The following is a 17,769-nucleotide window of genomic DNA, read 5'->3' as shown; positions in this document are numbered from 1 at the left end:
CTGGCAGCCCAGGACCTCCTTTCCTAGGATGGCTTCCTTGTGATCCTAGGAATTAGGACTTGCCTACAGCCCAAATCTTGACACAGAAGGTGCAAATGCACCCAGGTCTACCGTAAGGCCCACTTCTGTGATCACCTCCACCATCTGACTCTGGGACTTGGACACAGAAAGCATCTAGTCAGTCCCCAGGCTCTTGGGGTTCCCCGGGTCAGCTAGAGCAGCCCTGTTCCATCATCCCCCTCTCCCTCACATATCTGTATCCAGGGTGCAAATAAATGATCCAGGTGTGTTTGCGCCGGGCACACCGAAAGACCCAGGCTCCAGCTCAGCTATGCAGCAGCTCTCACCGCATTTCCCCACAGAAGCCGTTTGGGTCACCCCATCAGCCCGTAAAGGGAGGGTGAAGGAAGCTGCACTGGATGAGGCACGGGGCTCGTTTAGTCAATGAACCCCGCAGTCCCCACCTTCCACCTGCTCTCCTCCAGAACGTTGCGTACCTACCGTCCGGCTTTGTCCTTCTCCGTGCCTTGCAGCCTGCCCCAGTGTCAAGGGAAGCCAGCCGGAACCCTCGAAACTTCTCCAGAGTTTAGTCTCACCCTCTACCCAGATGCCCAGCATCAGTGCGCAGAGCCAATGGGGGTTCCTCCCTGCCCCTTGAGGCCCCCCAGTTTTGAGTTGAGGGGACAAACAGGTGGAAGGGGCTGCCTTGTTCTCCCGCACTGCCCTGAGCTCCTCAGCGTGAACCGGCCCGCGTCGCGGACTTACCTGCGGGGCAGAGATGAGCCGGCTGCGGCCACCTGCTCTCCACCGCGCTCTGGAGCGCTGCGGCTTCGAGTCGGCCGGGGAGGGGGCGGGGCCCGGGCGGGGGCGGGGCCTGGGGAGCGGGGGCCGCGCCCCTCCCTGAGCCTCCGCGGGGTGGGACTGACTGGTTTATTCAGGTGGGCAGAAAGCGGGGGTGGGGTGTGGGGGGCGGGGAGCATCCGGGCCACTAGGGACGCTCGGGAGCTCTGGCTTTCCTGAGGGCTTAGGATGCCTGGGTCCTGAGGACCTCATGAAACGCCCTTCTTCAGGCAACCTTACCCAGGTGCCCTGGAGGCAGTGGCTCCATGTGAAGACCCCCTCACACGAAGAAGCAAGCCTGGGAACCCCTCCTTATCTGCGTTCCCCATTCCATTTGAGCTCAGGAAAGCTCTCCCAGCCTGGCAAAGTGGTTGCAAAGCTCTCTCACCGCCTCTAAAGTCAAGGGCCCCCAACCAGGGGTCAGCTGTGTAGGGGCCCAGGCCATCGAGGGGACCTTGAGGTGCCCAGGTCATCTTTATCCTTTGTCCATCTCTCTCCCAGCAACATAGCATCTCCGCCTCCCCCAACCCCCCTACCCTCAATGCCAGCTCAGGTCCCTCAGCTGTCACTGTTTAGCCCTGGAATGATAGGCGTCCAGACTCCGTGCGTCCAGCCACATTCAAGGCCATTGAGCTTAGCACCCCTGGGCCCCTGCCCCCCCCTCGCTCTGCCCCCAGTCGCTAATTTTATTGACCTGTAAAAGGCACGTTGCTGACAGGGGAGATCATGACTGAAGGTGAAGTGGGGAGCAGAGGGGCAGAAGCAGCAGTCCTGGGAGGCACAGATGGGACAGGAGAGAGAAGGGTGACTCCTGGAACCAGGGCCAAGGAACGCTGGAGATTAGCAGGAGGAGAGGCCCTAGGAAAGAAGGGTACACTCTCTGGGGGAGTGGAGGCTCGAAAGACTGGAACTGGAATGTCAGCCCTCAGACAAGAGGCAGACTGAGAAAGATGCCAAAGAAGGGAGTGTGCGTTATTTCCCATCTATCCTTAGGCAGGAGCAGGGGTGCAGCAGGAGAGGAGGAGGTGGGATGGCAGTAAGGACTGCCATCCTGCTCTCAAATCTCTGCCCTAACCCCCTCCCTTCCTCTTGAAGGTGACTCCTGCCTGCTGGGCCTCTTACTACAGAAATAGCCCTTTCCCTGAAGAATCAACCTAGATCTTGCCTTTCTCTTTCTTGTTAAAATGAGAACAGAAAATTTAGGTCTTTACAACTTCTCCCACCCACCCCATGCCTGCCTGAGCCCTACCCCTCAAAATCCGGGATCTCGGCCTGTCCCCAGCCCAGGGAGATGACCTAGGGGTCAGGAGAGGATGGAGAGGGGTCACTGGGGTTTGAGCCTATTATGGGGTGGAAGAGGTGAGAAAGCCTCACATTCTTGATGGCTCTCAAATTTAGACTGTTGATGCTCTGTCCAAATAAAGGTTACATGAATGAGAGCCATAAAGAGGGGTGTTAAAAAAAAAAAAAGCTTTTAACATTAGAAATATAGCACAAAGCAGATCAGCGGACGAGGAAGGGGAAGAGAAGATTACAACGGGAACAAGGAATTTTGAGGGTGACGGCGATGTTCATTATCTGATTGTGGAAGAGGGTACATATGTTAAAATTATCAAATCATACACTATAAATATGTACAGCAATATCAATTATACCTCACACATCTGTTTTTCAAATATCACACATTTTCTACACCCGTTTTCCACTTCTTTAATTTATGGAGAATCCCAAAAAATAGAAGTGGCCTTGGCAGGGAAGGAATGTTGAAGGGAAGCCGTGACGATGACTAGTCAGGATGGCCATTCTCCTGCCTCAGGTCCGCCCCAAACCCCCACCCCAGTTCCATCCAGTGTATACGAAGGTGTCTATGTACATGTGAGGGGATCTGGGATGAGCTGTGGCTCTCCGGCTGCTTCCTCAGTGTAGGAGTCGAGCCAGCCTGGGAGCCCGGGGTTCCTCTGTGGCTGGTTGGTCAGCCAGGACTCAGGAACTGGTGACTCTGGTGGGAGGGGCTGGATCCAGGCTTTGCCCAGGAGATGGTGGCTGTTGTGGAGTCTTCTGCCCCCTTCAGGCTGTGCTGGGCATTGCAGGACAAGGCAGTCAGTCCAGAGAGAGGCCCGCCAGGCCCTCAGCATATTGCACATAGTCAAAGTCAGGCACAGTGAAGGGCACACGGGACCACTTCTTGGCCCGGACTCGCCCTTGTGGTGTCTCCAGCAGCATACTGCCAACTTTGAGCACCGGCAGCTTCACTGACTTGTAGATTATCTGCAGACCCCAGGCCTGGGGGGAGAGGAGAGAGATGGCCAGGTCTGAGTCTCTGTCCTCAGACAGCTTCTTTTCTCCAATCGGGGTCCATGCATGCTGGGCCTGTGTCTCCCACCTCAGCCTGAGAACTATCTCCCTACTATCACATTGTGGTCTTCCTACCATAGTGGGGGAGCTCCCCAGATTGGGAGGTCCTGGGGCAGAGTGGTCTCCTCCCTCCCAGTGAGGGCGCCTGATGGCAGACACTGGGCCCCCTCTCTCAGACTGAGGACTTCTCAAGGCTAGAGCGAAGGGCCACGGCCCCAGCACTTACCTCCCCACAGTTCCGGCAGCTAATGGCACCCCCAGGCCTCCAGTCCTTGAAGCTTCTGTTGATGTCCACAGGCTGCTTTGAGACGTTGTAGTAGATCCTGGAAAGGAATGGGGGTGGCCACAGCCCTCACAAACCCCACTTCCCACCCCAACCCCAGGTCTCACGCCCTCCTGCCTGCGAAGCCTCCGCCTGGGCCTTGGGCCTTTCTGCCTGTCAAGAGGCACAGAGACTTCCCAGGGCCGGGAAACCCCATCTTCCTTATGCTCTGCCTATGCTGCCTCCCCGGCATCCTCTTCTGCCCAAGTTCAGGCCTCAGCACCTGAATGATTTTAACAGTCTCCCAACAGCTCTCCCTGCCCTATCCTTCTATCCCATTCCATCCTTCTTCTCAACCCCATGTCATCCTGCCACCAGCCTCCAGCTGCTGCTGCTGCTGCTGCTGTCAAGTCGCTTAAGTTGTGTCCGACCTCCAGAGTGATCCTCTAAAAATGTACATCTGACCCTGACATGCCCTTGCTCAAAAATCCCTCCCAGACTCCTCACGGCCTACAGGACAAAAGCTAAACTTTCAGGTCTGACCTTCAAGGTCCTCCACAGGCCACTCTGTGTTCCTCCAGAATCTCTTCCTTCACCACCTCTTCCATTCATGTCAATCACAATTACTCCCACTGCATCGCCCTAGCCTCCACACATACTCTAATCCAGTGCCTTTTTCAAGACAAGATATAGTGGAAATGCTACCTCAAGAAACTGTGAAGATCCGTGGCCTGGCACACAGCAGGTGCCTAATAAATAATGAATGGATGGAGGACAGGGGAAGGTCACCCTCTATGGTAGAAGACAAGGGGGTGACTTGGGGACAATAGCCCTCTTCAGGTCTTCAAAGTAGGTAGGACCAAGGGGCCAGTTTGTGGCCTCTCAGCATTTGTCTTCCTGAATTCCAGCTCTTGCTCAACCACACAGTGGCTGTGGGGACTCGGGCAAGTCACTTAGCTTCTCTGGGCCTCTGTTTCCTCACATGTAAAATGGGGTAATGATAAGACCTGTCTAATCAGACTGTTGTGAAAATGGACACTTGGTAGTTGTTAAAATGCTCTTTAACCTCTCGAACTCTCAAAGCACTGTCTGGATGCAAGGGATTCTTCATCCCCCAGTATGCCCCTTCCTCTCTCCCCTCTTCCCATCCCAACATGCCCTTCCCCAGTTCTCACGAGAAGTTGCGGTTCACACTGACGTGGTGGGTGCCCTCCACCTTCCGCAGGTCACTCCCGTAGCCCACGGGCACCATGCAGTTGATGCAGAGGAGCTGCACCTGCTCCGCCAGGAACTTGCGCTGCCGACTCTCTCGCTGGGCTGCCTGGACTGCCCGCTTGACCAACGCTGCCCGCTGCAGATCCCGGATCTGAGATGGGAGTGGACACTGGGCATGGCTGAGACCGGAGAGACCTGACCCCAGGAATGCTTTCGGGGGCAAGGGGTTCCCAAAGACCTCAGATCATCAGCAGCCAGAAAGGACTTCTTCAACCATTCCTGGAGCTGTGAGAAGCAGCTCTGTGGCAAAAAATATGGGGGTGGGGACAACTATGGGAGGGAAGCAAGCTTTCTTGCTGAATATTTACTCCTACTTTGGAGGATTTTGTGCAAAGCGGCTTCACTTAATCTAACATGTGCTTAATTGCTTAGTCGTGTCCGACTCTTTGTGACCTCATGGACTGTAGCCCACCAGGCTCTTCTGTCCATGAGATTCTCCAGGCAAGAATACTGGAGTGGGTTGCCATGCCCCCCTCCAGGGGATCTTCCCAACCCAGGAATTGAACCAGGGTCTCCTGCATTGCAGGCGGATTCTTTAGCAGCTGAGCCACCAGGGAATCTAACATGGGGCATCGTGAATAATTATGCAAAGACAACAGAAGCAGGGACCATCCTGAACAAGCCTGGATATTGGTGATCCTACCTCAGGGGAACTCATTTCAGTCCTGGTTCTGGGCTTATTTTGTGGATGTGTCTATTTGTTTCCCCCTTTCTGGTTCCAGAAGGGAGTCCCCCTGGTGACTCAGACGATAAAGAATCTGCCTGCAATGCAGGAGACCTCGGTTCCATCCCTGGGTCAGGAAGATCCCCTGGAGAAGGGAAAGGCTACCCACTCCAGTGTTCTTGCCTGGAGAACATCATGCACAGAGAAGTCTGGCAGACTGCAGTCGATGGGGTCACAAGAATCGGACACAACTGGGCAACTACACTCCCACGCACCACTACACTGGTTCCAGAAGGGCTGTGAGGCGGCTCTCACAGATAGACAGAGTATTTGGTGATAAGGGTAAATTCAAAGCCCTGGATAAGCCCTGCTCCCAAGGCATTTTGGAGAACAGCCACTGCCTTCCCTGGTAGCCCTACCCCCAGCCTCCAGCCTCTACCTTTCCCAGGTGGGCCAGGTTAGCCCCCAGAGGAAGGAGGACTCAGGGAGTGTATGTGTGAGTGGTCAGAGACCTTCCAGGCAGAGTGTCCTCAGCCGCCTTCCCCTCAGGCTGCCCACAAACCTTGGCCTGGTACTCGGCCTGGTCCATCGCCTGCACAGCAGCCACTGCCCGTTCCATCAGCGCCTCCAGCGCCTCATTTGTTAGCTCCCGCTGTAGCTCCCGACTGCCTTGGGCTGCCACAAACGAGTATACGCTTTGGCTGGCCCGGGCCCGGCCCCTCGCCTGGGGAAAGAGAAAACAGAGGGACCTAAGTGGGGCTGGGGTCCCACACACAGCATCCTTGGAGGGCTGGTTGGGGGAGGGCTGCTTTGAGCACCTGGACCATGGAGATCTCATTGGTCAGGAGCCCATAGCGCACCACCACATTGCACTGAGGGATGTCCAGCCCCTCCTCTGCCACGCTCGTGGCCACCAGGAGGTTCAGGGTGCCAGTCCGGAACTTCTGGATTACTTCTTGCTGGTCCCGCTGGGACGGGGGGGGCGGTGGGGGGAGAGAAAGAAGATGGTACATGATGTAGGTTCAGTCCAACCATCCTGCTAGCTCAGCCTCTCCTGGTTTGGCCCTTTTACTCACAACCTTGGTCCCTTTCCTGAGGAACTCTGAATTCCCACTTCGATCTTCAAGTACCCCCCAGGATGTTGCTCATCTTCCCAGGTAACCATCTAAACTCTGTCTCCCTTCAGCTCAGTCACTCAGTCGTGTCCAACTCTTTGCGACCCCATGGACTGCAGCACGCCAGGCCTCCCTGTCCATCACCAACTCCCAGAGCTTGCTCAAACTCATGTCCATCGAGTTGGTGACGCCATCCAACCATCTCATCCTCTGTTGTCTCCCACCTTCTCCCACCTTCAGTCTTTCCCAGCATGAGGGTCTTGGCAAATGAGTCAGTTCTTCACATCAGGTGGCCACATTATTGGAGTTTCAGCTTCAGCATCGGTCCTTTCAATGAATATTCAGGACTGATTTCCTTTAGGATGGACGGTCTCCCTTAGGAGTCCCCATAGGTCCCTGCCCCTCTACTCTAGGAGCTCTCAGGACCTATTATCTTCACGCAGGGATCCCAGGCCCCTGACTCTCTGTTCTGAGGACATCACTCGCCTGTCCCCATAGATTCCCCAAGCCTCTGCGTCTCTTCCCCCAGAGACCTCCAGACTTGGAGAACCTTCAGCATTAGGGAACTCAGGGTCTCTGTCTCTGCCCCAGCTCTCTGCCCTCCTCCTAGACATAATCAGTCCCCCATTGCTCGGTGTAGACTCTGTCCCCTTCTTTTCTCCTCTAGGGAACTCCCCTGCCCTCAGCTCCCCCCACCAGAGCCCACACCTGTGTCATCTGGATCATCTGAGTCTTCTGGCTGTTGTTCCCAGCCCCAATCAACACCTGTGGCCGGATGTCCACTGTCTGCAGGCCTGGCTGCTGCTGGAGCCACAGCAGGAGGGAGTGAGCGCTCTGGCGGGTTCGGGTGAAGATGATGCCCCGGGGGCTGTCAGGGCTCCTGAACTGCTTCTGCAGGATCGCTTCCAGCACCTCCAGTTTTGGGTTCTCCGGGCCACTAGTTGCCAGGTGGGCCAGCTCATTCTTGTGGTCTGCCAGAAAAGCCCAAAAGAGAGGCCTGGAGGTGGGCAAGGCATGGCTAGAGTGGGGGATTCATAGGGATAACATTACAGGAGTATGGGGTCGGGAGGAGGGGTGCCTGAGGATATATGCTCCTGCCTAATTCCCCTGAACAGCACCAAAAGCACATTTAAGGATACCCTCTGCCTGCCCTGGTAGCTTCCCTGATGGCTCAGACAGTAAAGAATCTGCCTGCAATGCAGGCGACCCAGGTTTGATCCATGGGTCAGGAAGATCCCCTGGAGAAGGGAATGGCAACCCACTCCAGTATTCTTGCCTGGAGAATCCCATGGGCAAAGAAGCCTGGCGGGCTACAGTCCATGGGGTCGCAAAGAGTTGGACATGGCACCACGGAGCAACCACACTCAGTAACCCCTGGATCTTTTCATGCTAATCTTTGCTCCCTGGAATTGACTCAACCTCAGGTCTTTTCAGAAGGATCCTTGCCTTCCAGCCTGTGCTGAGGCCTCCTCTAGCCTTACATTTCTCCCTCTGACCACTTCACTTTCCCAGTTTAAAGGTACCACACATCCCAAACTTTAGAGGATCGTTCCCAATTAAATGGTTTTTTAAAAAAATTTTGTCATAAACATGAATTAGTTTTTACACCCACTCAAACCTTCACAAACGAGGGCATATTATCTTTTGTCATATCCTCGACTTTGACTTTGGGTTAGAAAATTAGGGCCCCAGTACCCTCATTAGCACTTCTCCCACCCATGGTGGGACCTGTGCCCTGGCTGGCCTCCCACCTCTAGTTCAGCTGCGAGCCTCACCATCAAACAGCGCCAGCAGCCAGCGCTCAGCACGTATGACCCCGGTCTTAGTGGCGCGCTCCCTGTTGTAGAAATCCCGCAGCGTGTCGAGGGCATCCACCGCGCGGACCGTGTCGTGGATCAGCAGCGCGTCGTTGTACCGACGAAGATGAAGCGCGTACACCCGCTGCTCCAGGAGCCCCGCTTCAGCCGCTGCGGGAGGGTTGGGTTCGTAGGATCTGAGTGGCCACGCCCCTCCAGGGGTCAATGTCCGCCTAGGCTCCGCCCCCCGAAAGGCTCCGCCCAGGCTGGCCCCACCCCGGATCGCCCCCACCTCCCAGCCCTTCCCTAGGGCGCCCCCCTCACCATCCTGGCTCAGTTCCACCACTTGCTGCTCATAGGTCTGCGTCCCGAAGTCCCGTCTCAACTTGGGCATCTCCAGGTGGTCGTGGATTTGGTCCATAAGCTTCTTCAGCATGTCCCCAAACGGGTCCTGGGCGAGAAGAGTGAGGGTGTGAGGGGATTTCCAAACACATAGAGGAAATGGGCACCAGCAGTGGGGAAGCTGATCTCTGGGTGAAGCTGCGTTGCTACTGCCGGCATATCGGAGCTGGAGAGGAGCCAGCCCCAGAGGGAGGCTGGCTGGGTGGAGGAGTCCTGGTTGGAGGTAGGAGTCGGGGTCCTGCACCCCGCTCCTGCTCTGACTGCACCCCTGACCTCTGGCTTGAGCACAGTGATGTCTGTCTAGTCCTGTCCAGCCCCATCAGAGCAGTCACCAGACTGTCTGCACCGCATGAGCGAGCTTGGAACAGCCTCAGGACAAAGTGCCCAGCTTTACAGTTTGCAAACCGTGCCCAGGGTTTTGAGAGATTCCCCCACGGTGGCATCTGAGTCTAAACAAACAGCAGGCTGAGGGCATGGGCTGTGTCTGCCCCATTTCATGGAAAGAAGAAATGGAGGTTGAGACAAAAGCAAATAACCTGGAACCACATAGCTGGTGAGGGTGGAGTCAGAGCTCAATCCCAGGTGCCCTAACTTGACACCAGACCCCACCCCAGGCCCCAGCCTTCCCTCTACGTACCTGGGTGTGCCTGTGGCAGAGGTCATACTGTTTGCAGGGCTGGTGGCTGTGCTCCTGCAGCTGGGGGCAATGGTCCTGGGGTGACATGATGCGCCACGTATCCAGGTTGGCACAGAGCTGGGGCAACAGAGAGGGGTTCATAGGAATGGGGGGGGAGGTGAGGGGACAATGGGCAGAGCTTTGGGGCAGGGTGGGCTGAAGCAGGGCCATCAGGAATGGGGATTCATGTATTCAACCAATTCAACTGCCATGGTGGTCCAGTGATTAAGAACCCACTAGCCAATGCAATGTACTTGGGTTCCATCTCTGGTCCAGGAAGATTCCACATGTCTCAGGGCAACTAAACCCTTGCACCACAACTACTGAGCCTGCGCTCTAGAGCCCATGAGCCACAACTACTGAACCCACGAACCTAGAGCCTGTGCCCCACAAAAAGAAGCCACTGCAATAAGAAGTCAGAATACCACACTAAGAGTTGCCCCCACTCTCTGCATCAGGAGGAAGCCTGTGCACAGCAAGGAAGACCCAATGCAGCCAAAAATAAATAAGTAAACTAAAAACGAAAAAACAAAATCAAATAGCTATTGCCCCTGCTGTATGCCCAGTACTGTTCTAGTTCCTGGGAATATAGAGCATCTTACATTGGAGATGGGGAGACAAATGATAAACGAGCAGAGTAACAGAATGAGAGTATTTCAAGTAGTGTTAACTAGCTCTGAAAAAAATAAAATTGGTATGGAACAGTGCAGTGATGATCAGGGAAAACTCTGAAGAGGTGACATTTAAGCTGTTCCCTGAATGATGAGAAAGAACCGACAGGTGAAATGCAGGATAAAGACACTCAGGGCAGAAGAAATGGCAGATGCCAAAGGTCCTGAGATGAGGACAAGCCTGAAATGCTCACGATTCAGAGAGAAGGTCAGAAAAGTGGGAGCTGGGCGGGGGGTGGCAGGGAGGAGAAGGTGCAGGAAATGAAGGTGGGAGTAGGCAGGGGCTCGATCATGTGGGACTTTATAAGCTAGAGTGGACTTTGGGAGATTATTCTAAGCACGAGGCTAGCGCTTAGGTGGGGAAGGGACCCCAACCCTCCCCGCCAGGGGCAGGCTGGGGAGAGCTGATGGGCATGGTATAGGGCAGGGTGGGTGGGTCACAGGGGCCAAGCAAACCTGCAGGACGTGGTCAATGGCCCCCTTGAGCGTGGAGGCACCGCCAGTGCCTGGGGAGGCGGTGAGACCCAGCACCTGTGGCAGCGTCTGGGTCCCCTGGAGTTTCAGCTCCAGGTATCGGCTCAGGATGACGTTGTAGACGGTGTCTTTGTGTGTGTGGTGACACTCATCCACCACCAGCAGGGAGAAGGCTGGGGGCGCACAAGGGAAGGTTATGACCTGAGTTTGCACAGCCCTTCTTCCCATAAGCTTTGTTTTGTGCAGTCCTCACAGCTCATCTGAGAATCCCTCCCTCCCTTCACAGCCTGCACCTGGGCCCCAGAGAAGGGGCCAGGTAGGGACAATTTACCTCCATCTTGCAGATTAGTAAACTAAGGCTCAGCTGGGGCAACGGACCTGCCCCAAATCCTGCACTCTAACCAGATCTGTTTCTACTGGGGTGTATGCTGGGGTTTGGTGAATGGGGAATTCCTCATTCTATAAAGTGTTCCTTTACTACAACAGGAGCCTTGGGGTCCCCCAGGCAGGGTGCCTCAGGCGCACCCTCTTCCCCTGCCCACAACCCTCACCATTGAGTTCCACATGCTCCTCCTCTTCCAGGCTGGCCAGTGCCTTCTGCAGCAGCTCAGCCGTGCAGATGAGCAGGTCGTGCCTCTGGGCCATGTGACCAAAGCCAGCTCGTGGCCCCATGTCCCCGCTCAGGGTTGTGATGGTCCAGCGTCTGTCCAGCATGCGGCTGAACTCCTCATAATGCTGGGTCACCAGGTGCACCTGGAGGTGGAGAATGACACGGGAGAGGAAGCTAGATGAGGGTCTGGGGGATGGGGGTGGAGCCAGGTGAACCCCTCAGCACATAGCTGGCTTCTGGAATAGGTGAAGAGACAGGGAAACTTAGAGATGGTCACAGTCACTTTGGAGTTCTGGAGGCTCCTGAGAGGTTACCTGAGGAATTGGGAAGCCACAGTGTGGGGAGGGCAGGACACTCACCCTGTTGACCAATACAACCACCTTGGCTCCGTCCACGGTCTCTAAATGCCTCTTGGCCACATAAGCAGCTGCCCTGGTCTTCCCAGAGCCTGTGGGCAGCCATATGATGATATTCTTCCCCTCCAGGGCAGGCATGATCACCTCCCACTGGTAGGGTCGCAGCTCCATCCTGGAAATGGCAGGGAGCTCAGCCCCAAAGACCCTCCTGGCTCCCTCCCAGGCCCAGCCCGTCAGAGCCACTCCCCCTTCCTGGCCAGCTCCATCTGGTTTGGGGAATTCCTAGTGCAGGGCATGGTGGGGCGGGGGGGGGGGGGGGGTGGGAACACCTTCCCCGCTCTAGGGAGAAGGGGCAGGGCAACCTTGGGACCTACCGGGAACCTGAGCTGGGTGGGAGCAGACCACGCCAGCCCCAGCTATGCTGACAGGGTCTGTCTCGCCTGCAGCCTTGCCGGCTCAGCCCAAATGCGGCTGGGCTCTGCAGAGAAGGAAATCGAAACTGAAACTGAGGGGAGGAGCCAGCCCAGCAGAGATCAATCTAGGAATCTCCCTTCCAGGCCCTTCAGAAAAACAAATCCTGTGCTTCTGGGGGCAGGGGGTCGGAGGGGTGCAGGGTGAGGGTGGGCGGTGAGGGGAAGAGAAATGCTGCTGACCGCATGGGACTGCAGCCTGGGTCTGCTCAGCCCCTCCCCCAGAAGCAGCCAGCCGGGAGAAGAGGGGGCGGGGCGCGGGGGGTGGGGGGACAGGAACGGGACGGGCCTGAGGCTTGCTGGGAAGGGCAGCCCCAGCTTGCAGGGGATATTGGTGGAACAGGGTCAGCAGGGGATTTTACTGAGGAAACCATCACACAAGACAAAACAAAACCAAAACTTTATTGTTCCCTTGGAGGGATTAATGCCAGGAAATGAATGGTCCCCATGCCCCCTACCCCTAGGGGACAAACAGAACAGTGCAGGGTGAGGCATGGCCCCTTCAGTCCAGCTTGAGCTTCCAAGCCCTGATGCCCCCTCACTCAAGCTAAAATTGGGGATCCTGCCCTTGAGGAACCAGTGATCTGAGCAAGGCCCAGGATTCCAACTTGTGGGAAGTGTCGCTTGTGGGGAGTGTGTGAGTGTGTGTGTGGGGAGTGGGGATCAGATCAGGAAGAGGGGTGGGGGGTGGGGGTGGGGTGGGGCACCAGGGCGGGGCAGCGTTTATCCTCTGGCCACTAGCCATGCTTAGAGGCTCCCAGACCAGGGAGACCCATTCCCAAGCTCAGACATGATGAAGGGTGGGACACAGCTGCAGCCTTGGGGATGCCTCAGGGAGGGCCCCAGGCTGGAGTGTCTCAGACAGAGGGGGACCTGGGCACAGGGGCACCCCAGGGATGAGATCAGAACTGGAGGAGGAGACATTCCACGTTGAGGCTGAGGTCCAAGGCTGGACTACTTGTCAATGAGCCCACCCTCCTTGAGCTTGAAGTAGAAGAACTTCTCCAGGGCGCTGGCGCACCGGCAGTACTCGCTGTCCGGGGGGTTGTACTCGCGGCAGTTGGCAATGACCCGCTGCAGGTCGGCCACAAAGAGCTTCCGGGTCACATAGTAGCGGCTGCGCAGCCTCTCTGTCATGGTCTTCAGGTCTGGGCAGCAAGAGAGAAAAGGGCATGCCTTTGAGAGGCTGCCTGGCCATGGAGGGCCGGAGCTGGGGCAGGCGTGGGAGGAAGGGGTTGGAAGGAAGGGTCCTCACCGATGGGGAAGCGGATGACCTCGTAGTAGTCTGGGGCCTCCGACTTCTTCACGGGCTCCATGAAAGGCCAGGCACTGGGGTGGGACTGCAGAGGACAGTCAAGCCGGGGCCAGATCCACTGTGCCCCTGCCCGACTCGGGACTGCCACCCCCGCACCCTTGGTCAGAAAGCCATAGCCTTTGGCACAGGGACCCCCAGAAGAGAGCCTGGTCTCCCCACCTTGATCTGGGCCAGCAGGTTTTTGAGGGTTGTGTAGAGCTGGTCAGGGTCCTTCAGCTCCTTCCTGGAGCGAGAGAGGCCGAGTCTGAGGCTCCCGGGCCCTCTGCTGCCCGTGCCCTACACTGTCCACTCCCTCCGCACAGCACTCACCCTTTCTCCTTCCCCAGTGGCTTCCAGCCTGTCTCTCCTGCAAAATGGGAGGACACCCCTAAGAATGCCTGTCCACACCCCGAGCAGCACACCCCTCCCGTGCCAAGACCCCTGCTCACGAATGCCAGGGACGCTCTCCACAGGGATCTGGCGCACACCCTCCTTGAAGCAGCTGAGCCCGGGATAGACCTTTCGGATCTGGGCCTGTTTGCGCTCAATCAGCTTCTTGATGATCTGAGGGAAGGAAGGGTCTGAGAGGCCAACCCAGCTCCAGCAACCAGACTCTCTGGCCGCAGGCAGGGAGGGCTCCCCCACTTGCCCCTCAAGGCAGTGCAAGAACCAAGACCCTGGCCAGCCCCACTTCATGTGTGCACAGCAGGTATATACGCATCTCTATACCCACACATGTGGTCACTCAAGCACATGTTCACAGAGAGCCCCATGGAGACACGCACGTGAGCATACGCACCTCCTTCTGCTTCTTGATGATGTGGGACAGCTCTGTGTAGGGGATTCGAGGGTTCAGCTCACACTCCATCAGTGTCGCGCCCTCGTAGTCCTTGATGTAGCCCAAGTAGCGGCTCTTGGGCACCTTGATGTCCTTGGAGAAGCCCTAGGGAGTGGAGAGTTACCACCAACCCATCAGCAAGGCTCTTCCAGCTTGAATCTGTCCCTGGAACATTTCCAGGCCGGCAGCCCTTCCTGATTCACCCCCGCCCCCTGTGCCCCACCCTGAGAACTTCCCAGCTCTCCCAGCTGCCTCTTCCCTGGGGCAGCAGCAGAAGGGAGAAAGACAGGCATGAAGGACTTCCCTACAGGTGCTGGATGGAGCAGGGGACAGGAAGCCCACCCACACCGGGGGCGAGACAGAATGACCCCTGACCCCAGGCAGTGGGCAAACACAGAGGTGAGAGTCACCTGCTTCTTGAAGTAGCCGATGGCGTACTCGTCGGCGTAGGTGAGGAAGTAGAGAATGTTGTGCTTGATGTGGTACTCCTTCAGGTGGTTCATCAGGTGAGTGCCATAGCCCTGCAAGGGAGGGGGACAGAGCTCATCAGATGGGAGGAGGCAGGCCTACAACTAGAGCGGTCTCTGGAGGGTGGGGAGAGGAGGGCAGGGATAGGAGGGAGCCGACTGGAAAGGAGGTGGGGACAGCCAGGGGATCCAAGTCAGGTAGGAGGAAAGGCGACCGGCAGAGGAAAGGGAGCTTATAGGGAGAAAAGCGAAGGATGCTGGGTTTCTAAGCGCTTACTCCAGGCCAGGTGCGATGCTTGGTTCTTTACAGAGCAATCCTCAAGTTAACCCATGAAACAGCTATCATTACCTCCATCTTATAGAAGAAAAAACTGAAACTCAGCTATGTCAGGAAATATGTCCAGGTCAGGTGACCAGCCATGGCAGGGAGAGCCCGGATCTAAACCCAACCAGGAAGCTGTGGTCCACAGGCCACAGTTCCCAGTCCCTGGGCCTCAGAATTGGAGGAAAGGGGAGAGGGGATCACAAGGGGCCCCCTCATCATGACATCTGAACCCCAAAGAGACACCCTGTCATCCACAAACGTTAGGACCAGAGGCACCACGCAGATCTGAGTTATGGAAAATGGGACAATCATGGAATCTTCTGGTGGTCCAGTGGTTAGGATACCTTGCTTTCACTGCTGAGGGTGTGGGTTTGACTCTAGTTGGGGAACTAAGACCTGGAAAGCCTCACAGTGCACCCAAAAAATAAAAATAAAAATAAATAAAGCAGCCACACCATTTTAAAAAATAGATAAGACAAACCGGGGACCCTACTAGTCGGCCTGTTGGGACAGGATAGAAGACAGGACGACCACCCAGAGTGGGACTGTTGTAAACATCATCAACTCTCCAATGCATGTACATGTTCTTGTGATGAAGGAAACACAGATCCATTTAAAAGTGTTACCATAAATCTGGAGAGTTCTCATCACAAAGGAAAAAGCATTTTTTCTCTGCTCCTTTCATGTTGTACCTATATAAGATGATAGATGTTCGCTGTGGTTGTTTCATGATGTATATAAGTCGAAGCATCAGGCCGTACACCCTAAACTTACACAGTCCTACATGTCAGTTGCATCTCAATAAAACTAGCGGAAAACAAGTGTTACTGATTCTTGGGCACCCTGTGTTGACAGGTGTTTTCTTAATTCAGTTATCAAATTACAACTGCCACCTTGTGGGGATGTGAGGAAGTGTCGGGCCATTAAAAGAAGGCTTGGGGGCAGCTGTGTCACTATTGTGCTGCTCTGACCTGGTCCAGACTCGGAAGCAGGGGGTGGGATGAGGCTGGGACCAGGAGCTCCCTGACCTCCACCCACACTGGGGGCGAGCACAGACTCACCTTGACCTGCTCATTGGAGGTGACAGCACAGAAGACGATTTCCGTGAAGCCCTGGGTGGGAAACATGCGGAAGCAAATCCCACCAATGACCCGCCCATCCTTGATCAAGGCCAGAGTCTTGTGCTTCCTGAGGGGAGAGAGCTCAGGTCACAGGCCTTACCCGTCCCCTGAATGTTCCTCAGGAACCCACCACCCCGGAGGCCTGAGCTGCACACAGTGCTGGGAACTAAGGAGCAAGAATTCCCCAGGGATGGAGGAAGAGGCCCAGGGAGCAGTGGGGGGTGGCCTGGGCTCTCCCAGGGACCTACGGGTCGAAGACGAGGCGGGCAATGTACTCCTTGGGCATTCGCGGCAGCTGGTGGGAGAAGACGTTCTGTAGCCCCACCAGCCACAGCAACACCCGCCGATTGGCCTTGGGTGTGAGCGAGTTGCCGATGACGTGGAATTCGATGATGCCTCGGCGCTCTTCCAGGCGAGCAGTCTCGTCCCGGGCAGCGTTGGCCGACAGCAGGCTCGTCTGGGAACCAGAGCAGGGAGTGATGAGCCAGGGTCTCGGGGGGTGAGCCCCCGCCCAACGGGTGGGTAGGCTGGGCTGCCCACCTCGGGCCCTAGCATGGCAGCGGGGTCGGTGATGGTGAGCATGACCTCGTTAACCAGCTCCATGGGGATGTCACCCATCACACGGAGCCGCTTGGCGTCCTCCAGGGTCAGGTTCTCTGGGAGCTTCCTCTTCTCGCCTGCTGAGGGGGTTGGCAAGGTCTCCCAGGCACAGCAAGAGAGGCCGGGCCAGGGCGGGGTGGGGGAGACAAGGAGTGGAGGTCAGGGGTCAAGTACCCACCTGGCATGGGCTCAGCACCTCCGGAATCCAGGCTCAAGGAGCTGTTGCTGCTCCCACCCATGGTGGGGCTGAAGATGGGGGCACTGGGAACAACTGCAGCGCTGACCGTGGCTGAGAGCGAAAGATGAAACAGTCGGGATGGGGCTCAAAGGCAGGGTGTGTCCCGCAAAGGCAGCCTGGCTCTCCCACTCCTGTCGAGCCCCCCTGCACGTCCCCCCTGCTGCCAGTCGCAGCCCCTCCTCCCCCAGAGGTGCCAAGCTCAGCCAGGAAGGCCAAGCAGACAGCCTGCTGCATGCAGCACATACCTGGCCGGGGCACCAGTTGCGTTCCCTCTGAGGGCGGCATGGTAAAGCCCGACTCCCAGATCGGAGAGTTTGCCCCATAGATCTCCTCCTCCAGCATGGACAGGAATCTGTGGGGAGGGTACAATCTGTCCCACAACTCTGTCCTCTGACAGGGAGCAGCCTGGGCCAGACACAGGGACTGGAGGCTGCCCTCAGGGACCTGGGAGACAAAGATGGCCTCTGTGCTCTGGGAGCCCCTCTCTGAAGATAGGAGGACAGGATGATTCAGAAGAGACCAGAGGCCCAGTATGCCAGGGTGAGGAGTGCAGGGGGACAAGGCCTGAAATGATGCCATCCTGTGCTGTGCACCAGGCAGGGCACCCAGTCACCCTGGGCCTCAGTACTGAAATGGGACTCCACCCTCTCCCGCTACCTCTTACTCCCATCTGGTGGCTGGAGGGGCATAGGAGGGTCTGGATCAGTCAGGAGAGGCTTTCTGAACAGGAGGGAGGGAGAGAGAGGGAGAGAGAGAGAGAGAGAGAGGGAGGGAGAGGGAGGGAGAGGGAGGGAGAGAGAGGGAAAGAGAGGGAGAGAGAGGGAGGGAGAGAGAGGGAGAGAGAGAGAGAGTGTGTGTGTGTGGACTGGGGTGTGGGGTGTGTGGGTGTGGGGTGGTGTGTATGTCCGATGTATTGTGTA

At 56.6% G+C, this 17,769-nt stretch overlaps 2 protein-coding genes across 7 annotated transcripts in view; both read right to left on the bottom strand.

Moving 5' to 3' along the window:
• Positions 1-2,530: 2,530 nt before the first annotated feature.
• Positions 2,531-12,129, bottom strand: DHX58 (DExH-box helicase 58). Of its 4 annotated transcripts, none has more exons than XR_005721805.1 (13): positions 11,871-12,129; positions 11,500-11,668; positions 11,082-11,283; positions 10,513-10,703; positions 9,347-9,463; positions 8,632-8,758; positions 8,287-8,478; positions 7,220-7,482; positions 6,215-6,364; positions 5,959-6,120; positions 4,633-4,972; positions 3,422-3,518; positions 2,531-3,123 (listed from the first exon to the last, which is right to left on the bottom strand). XR_005721805.1 is itself a non-coding variant. In XM_040245284.1 (13 exons), the coding sequence occupies exons 2-12, from the start codon at positions 11,665-11,667 to the stop codon at positions 3,441-3,443; spliced, it is 1,740 nt and encodes a 579-aa protein (XP_040101218.1). In that variant the 5' UTR covers position 11,668; positions 11,871-12,127; the 3' UTR covers positions 2,531-3,123; positions 3,422-3,440. The 4 variants fall into 4 exon arrangements, 3 of the variants coding, with proteins under 3 accessions (XP_040101218.1, XP_040101216.1, XP_040101217.1); XM_040245284.1 differs by having other exon boundaries at positions 4,734-4,823; positions 11,871-12,127; XM_040245282.1 differs by having other exon boundaries at positions 4,734-4,972; positions 11,871-12,122.
• A 219-nt stretch (positions 12,130-12,348) lies between these two features.
• KAT2A (lysine acetyltransferase 2A) overlaps positions 12,349-17,769 on the bottom strand; it is a 13,309-nt gene continuing 7,888 nt past the window's right edge. Inside the window, exons 7-18 of one of the 3 annotated variants that reach the window (XM_040245252.1) lie at positions 17,095-17,201; positions 16,790-16,900; positions 16,552-16,688; positions 16,260-16,468; positions 15,952-16,078; positions 14,509-14,619; positions 14,060-14,203; positions 13,710-13,824; positions 13,591-13,627; positions 13,441-13,504; positions 13,222-13,306; positions 12,349-13,114 (exon numbers count right to left, since the gene is read on the bottom strand). In XM_040245252.1, coding sequence (XP_040101186.1) covers positions 12,921-13,114; positions 13,222-13,306; positions 13,441-13,504; positions 13,591-13,627; positions 13,710-13,824; positions 14,060-14,203; positions 14,509-14,619; positions 15,952-16,078; positions 16,260-16,468; positions 16,552-16,688; positions 16,790-16,900; positions 17,095-17,201 — 1,441 coding nt within the window. In that variant the 3' untranslated portion in view covers positions 12,349-12,920. Of the gene's footprint in view, positions 13,115-13,221; positions 13,307-13,440; positions 13,505-13,590; positions 13,628-13,709; positions 13,842-14,059; positions 14,204-14,508; positions 14,620-15,951; positions 16,079-16,259; positions 16,469-16,551; positions 16,692-16,789; positions 16,901-17,094; positions 17,202-17,769 lie in introns of those variants that run through there. The other 2 variants (XM_040245251.1, XM_040245253.1) reach the window with 2 other exon arrangements.

This window comes from Oryx dammah, unplaced genomic scaffold, assembly GCF_014754425.2.
Source record: "Oryx dammah isolate SB20612 unplaced genomic scaffold, SCBI_Odam_1.1 HiC_scaffold_8, whole genome shotgun sequence".
Lineage (NCBI taxonomy): Eukaryota > Metazoa > Chordata > Mammalia > Artiodactyla > Bovidae > Oryx > Oryx dammah.
Note: the sequence above shows the minus strand (reverse complement) of the source record. Positions and strands in the feature narration are given on the sequence as shown.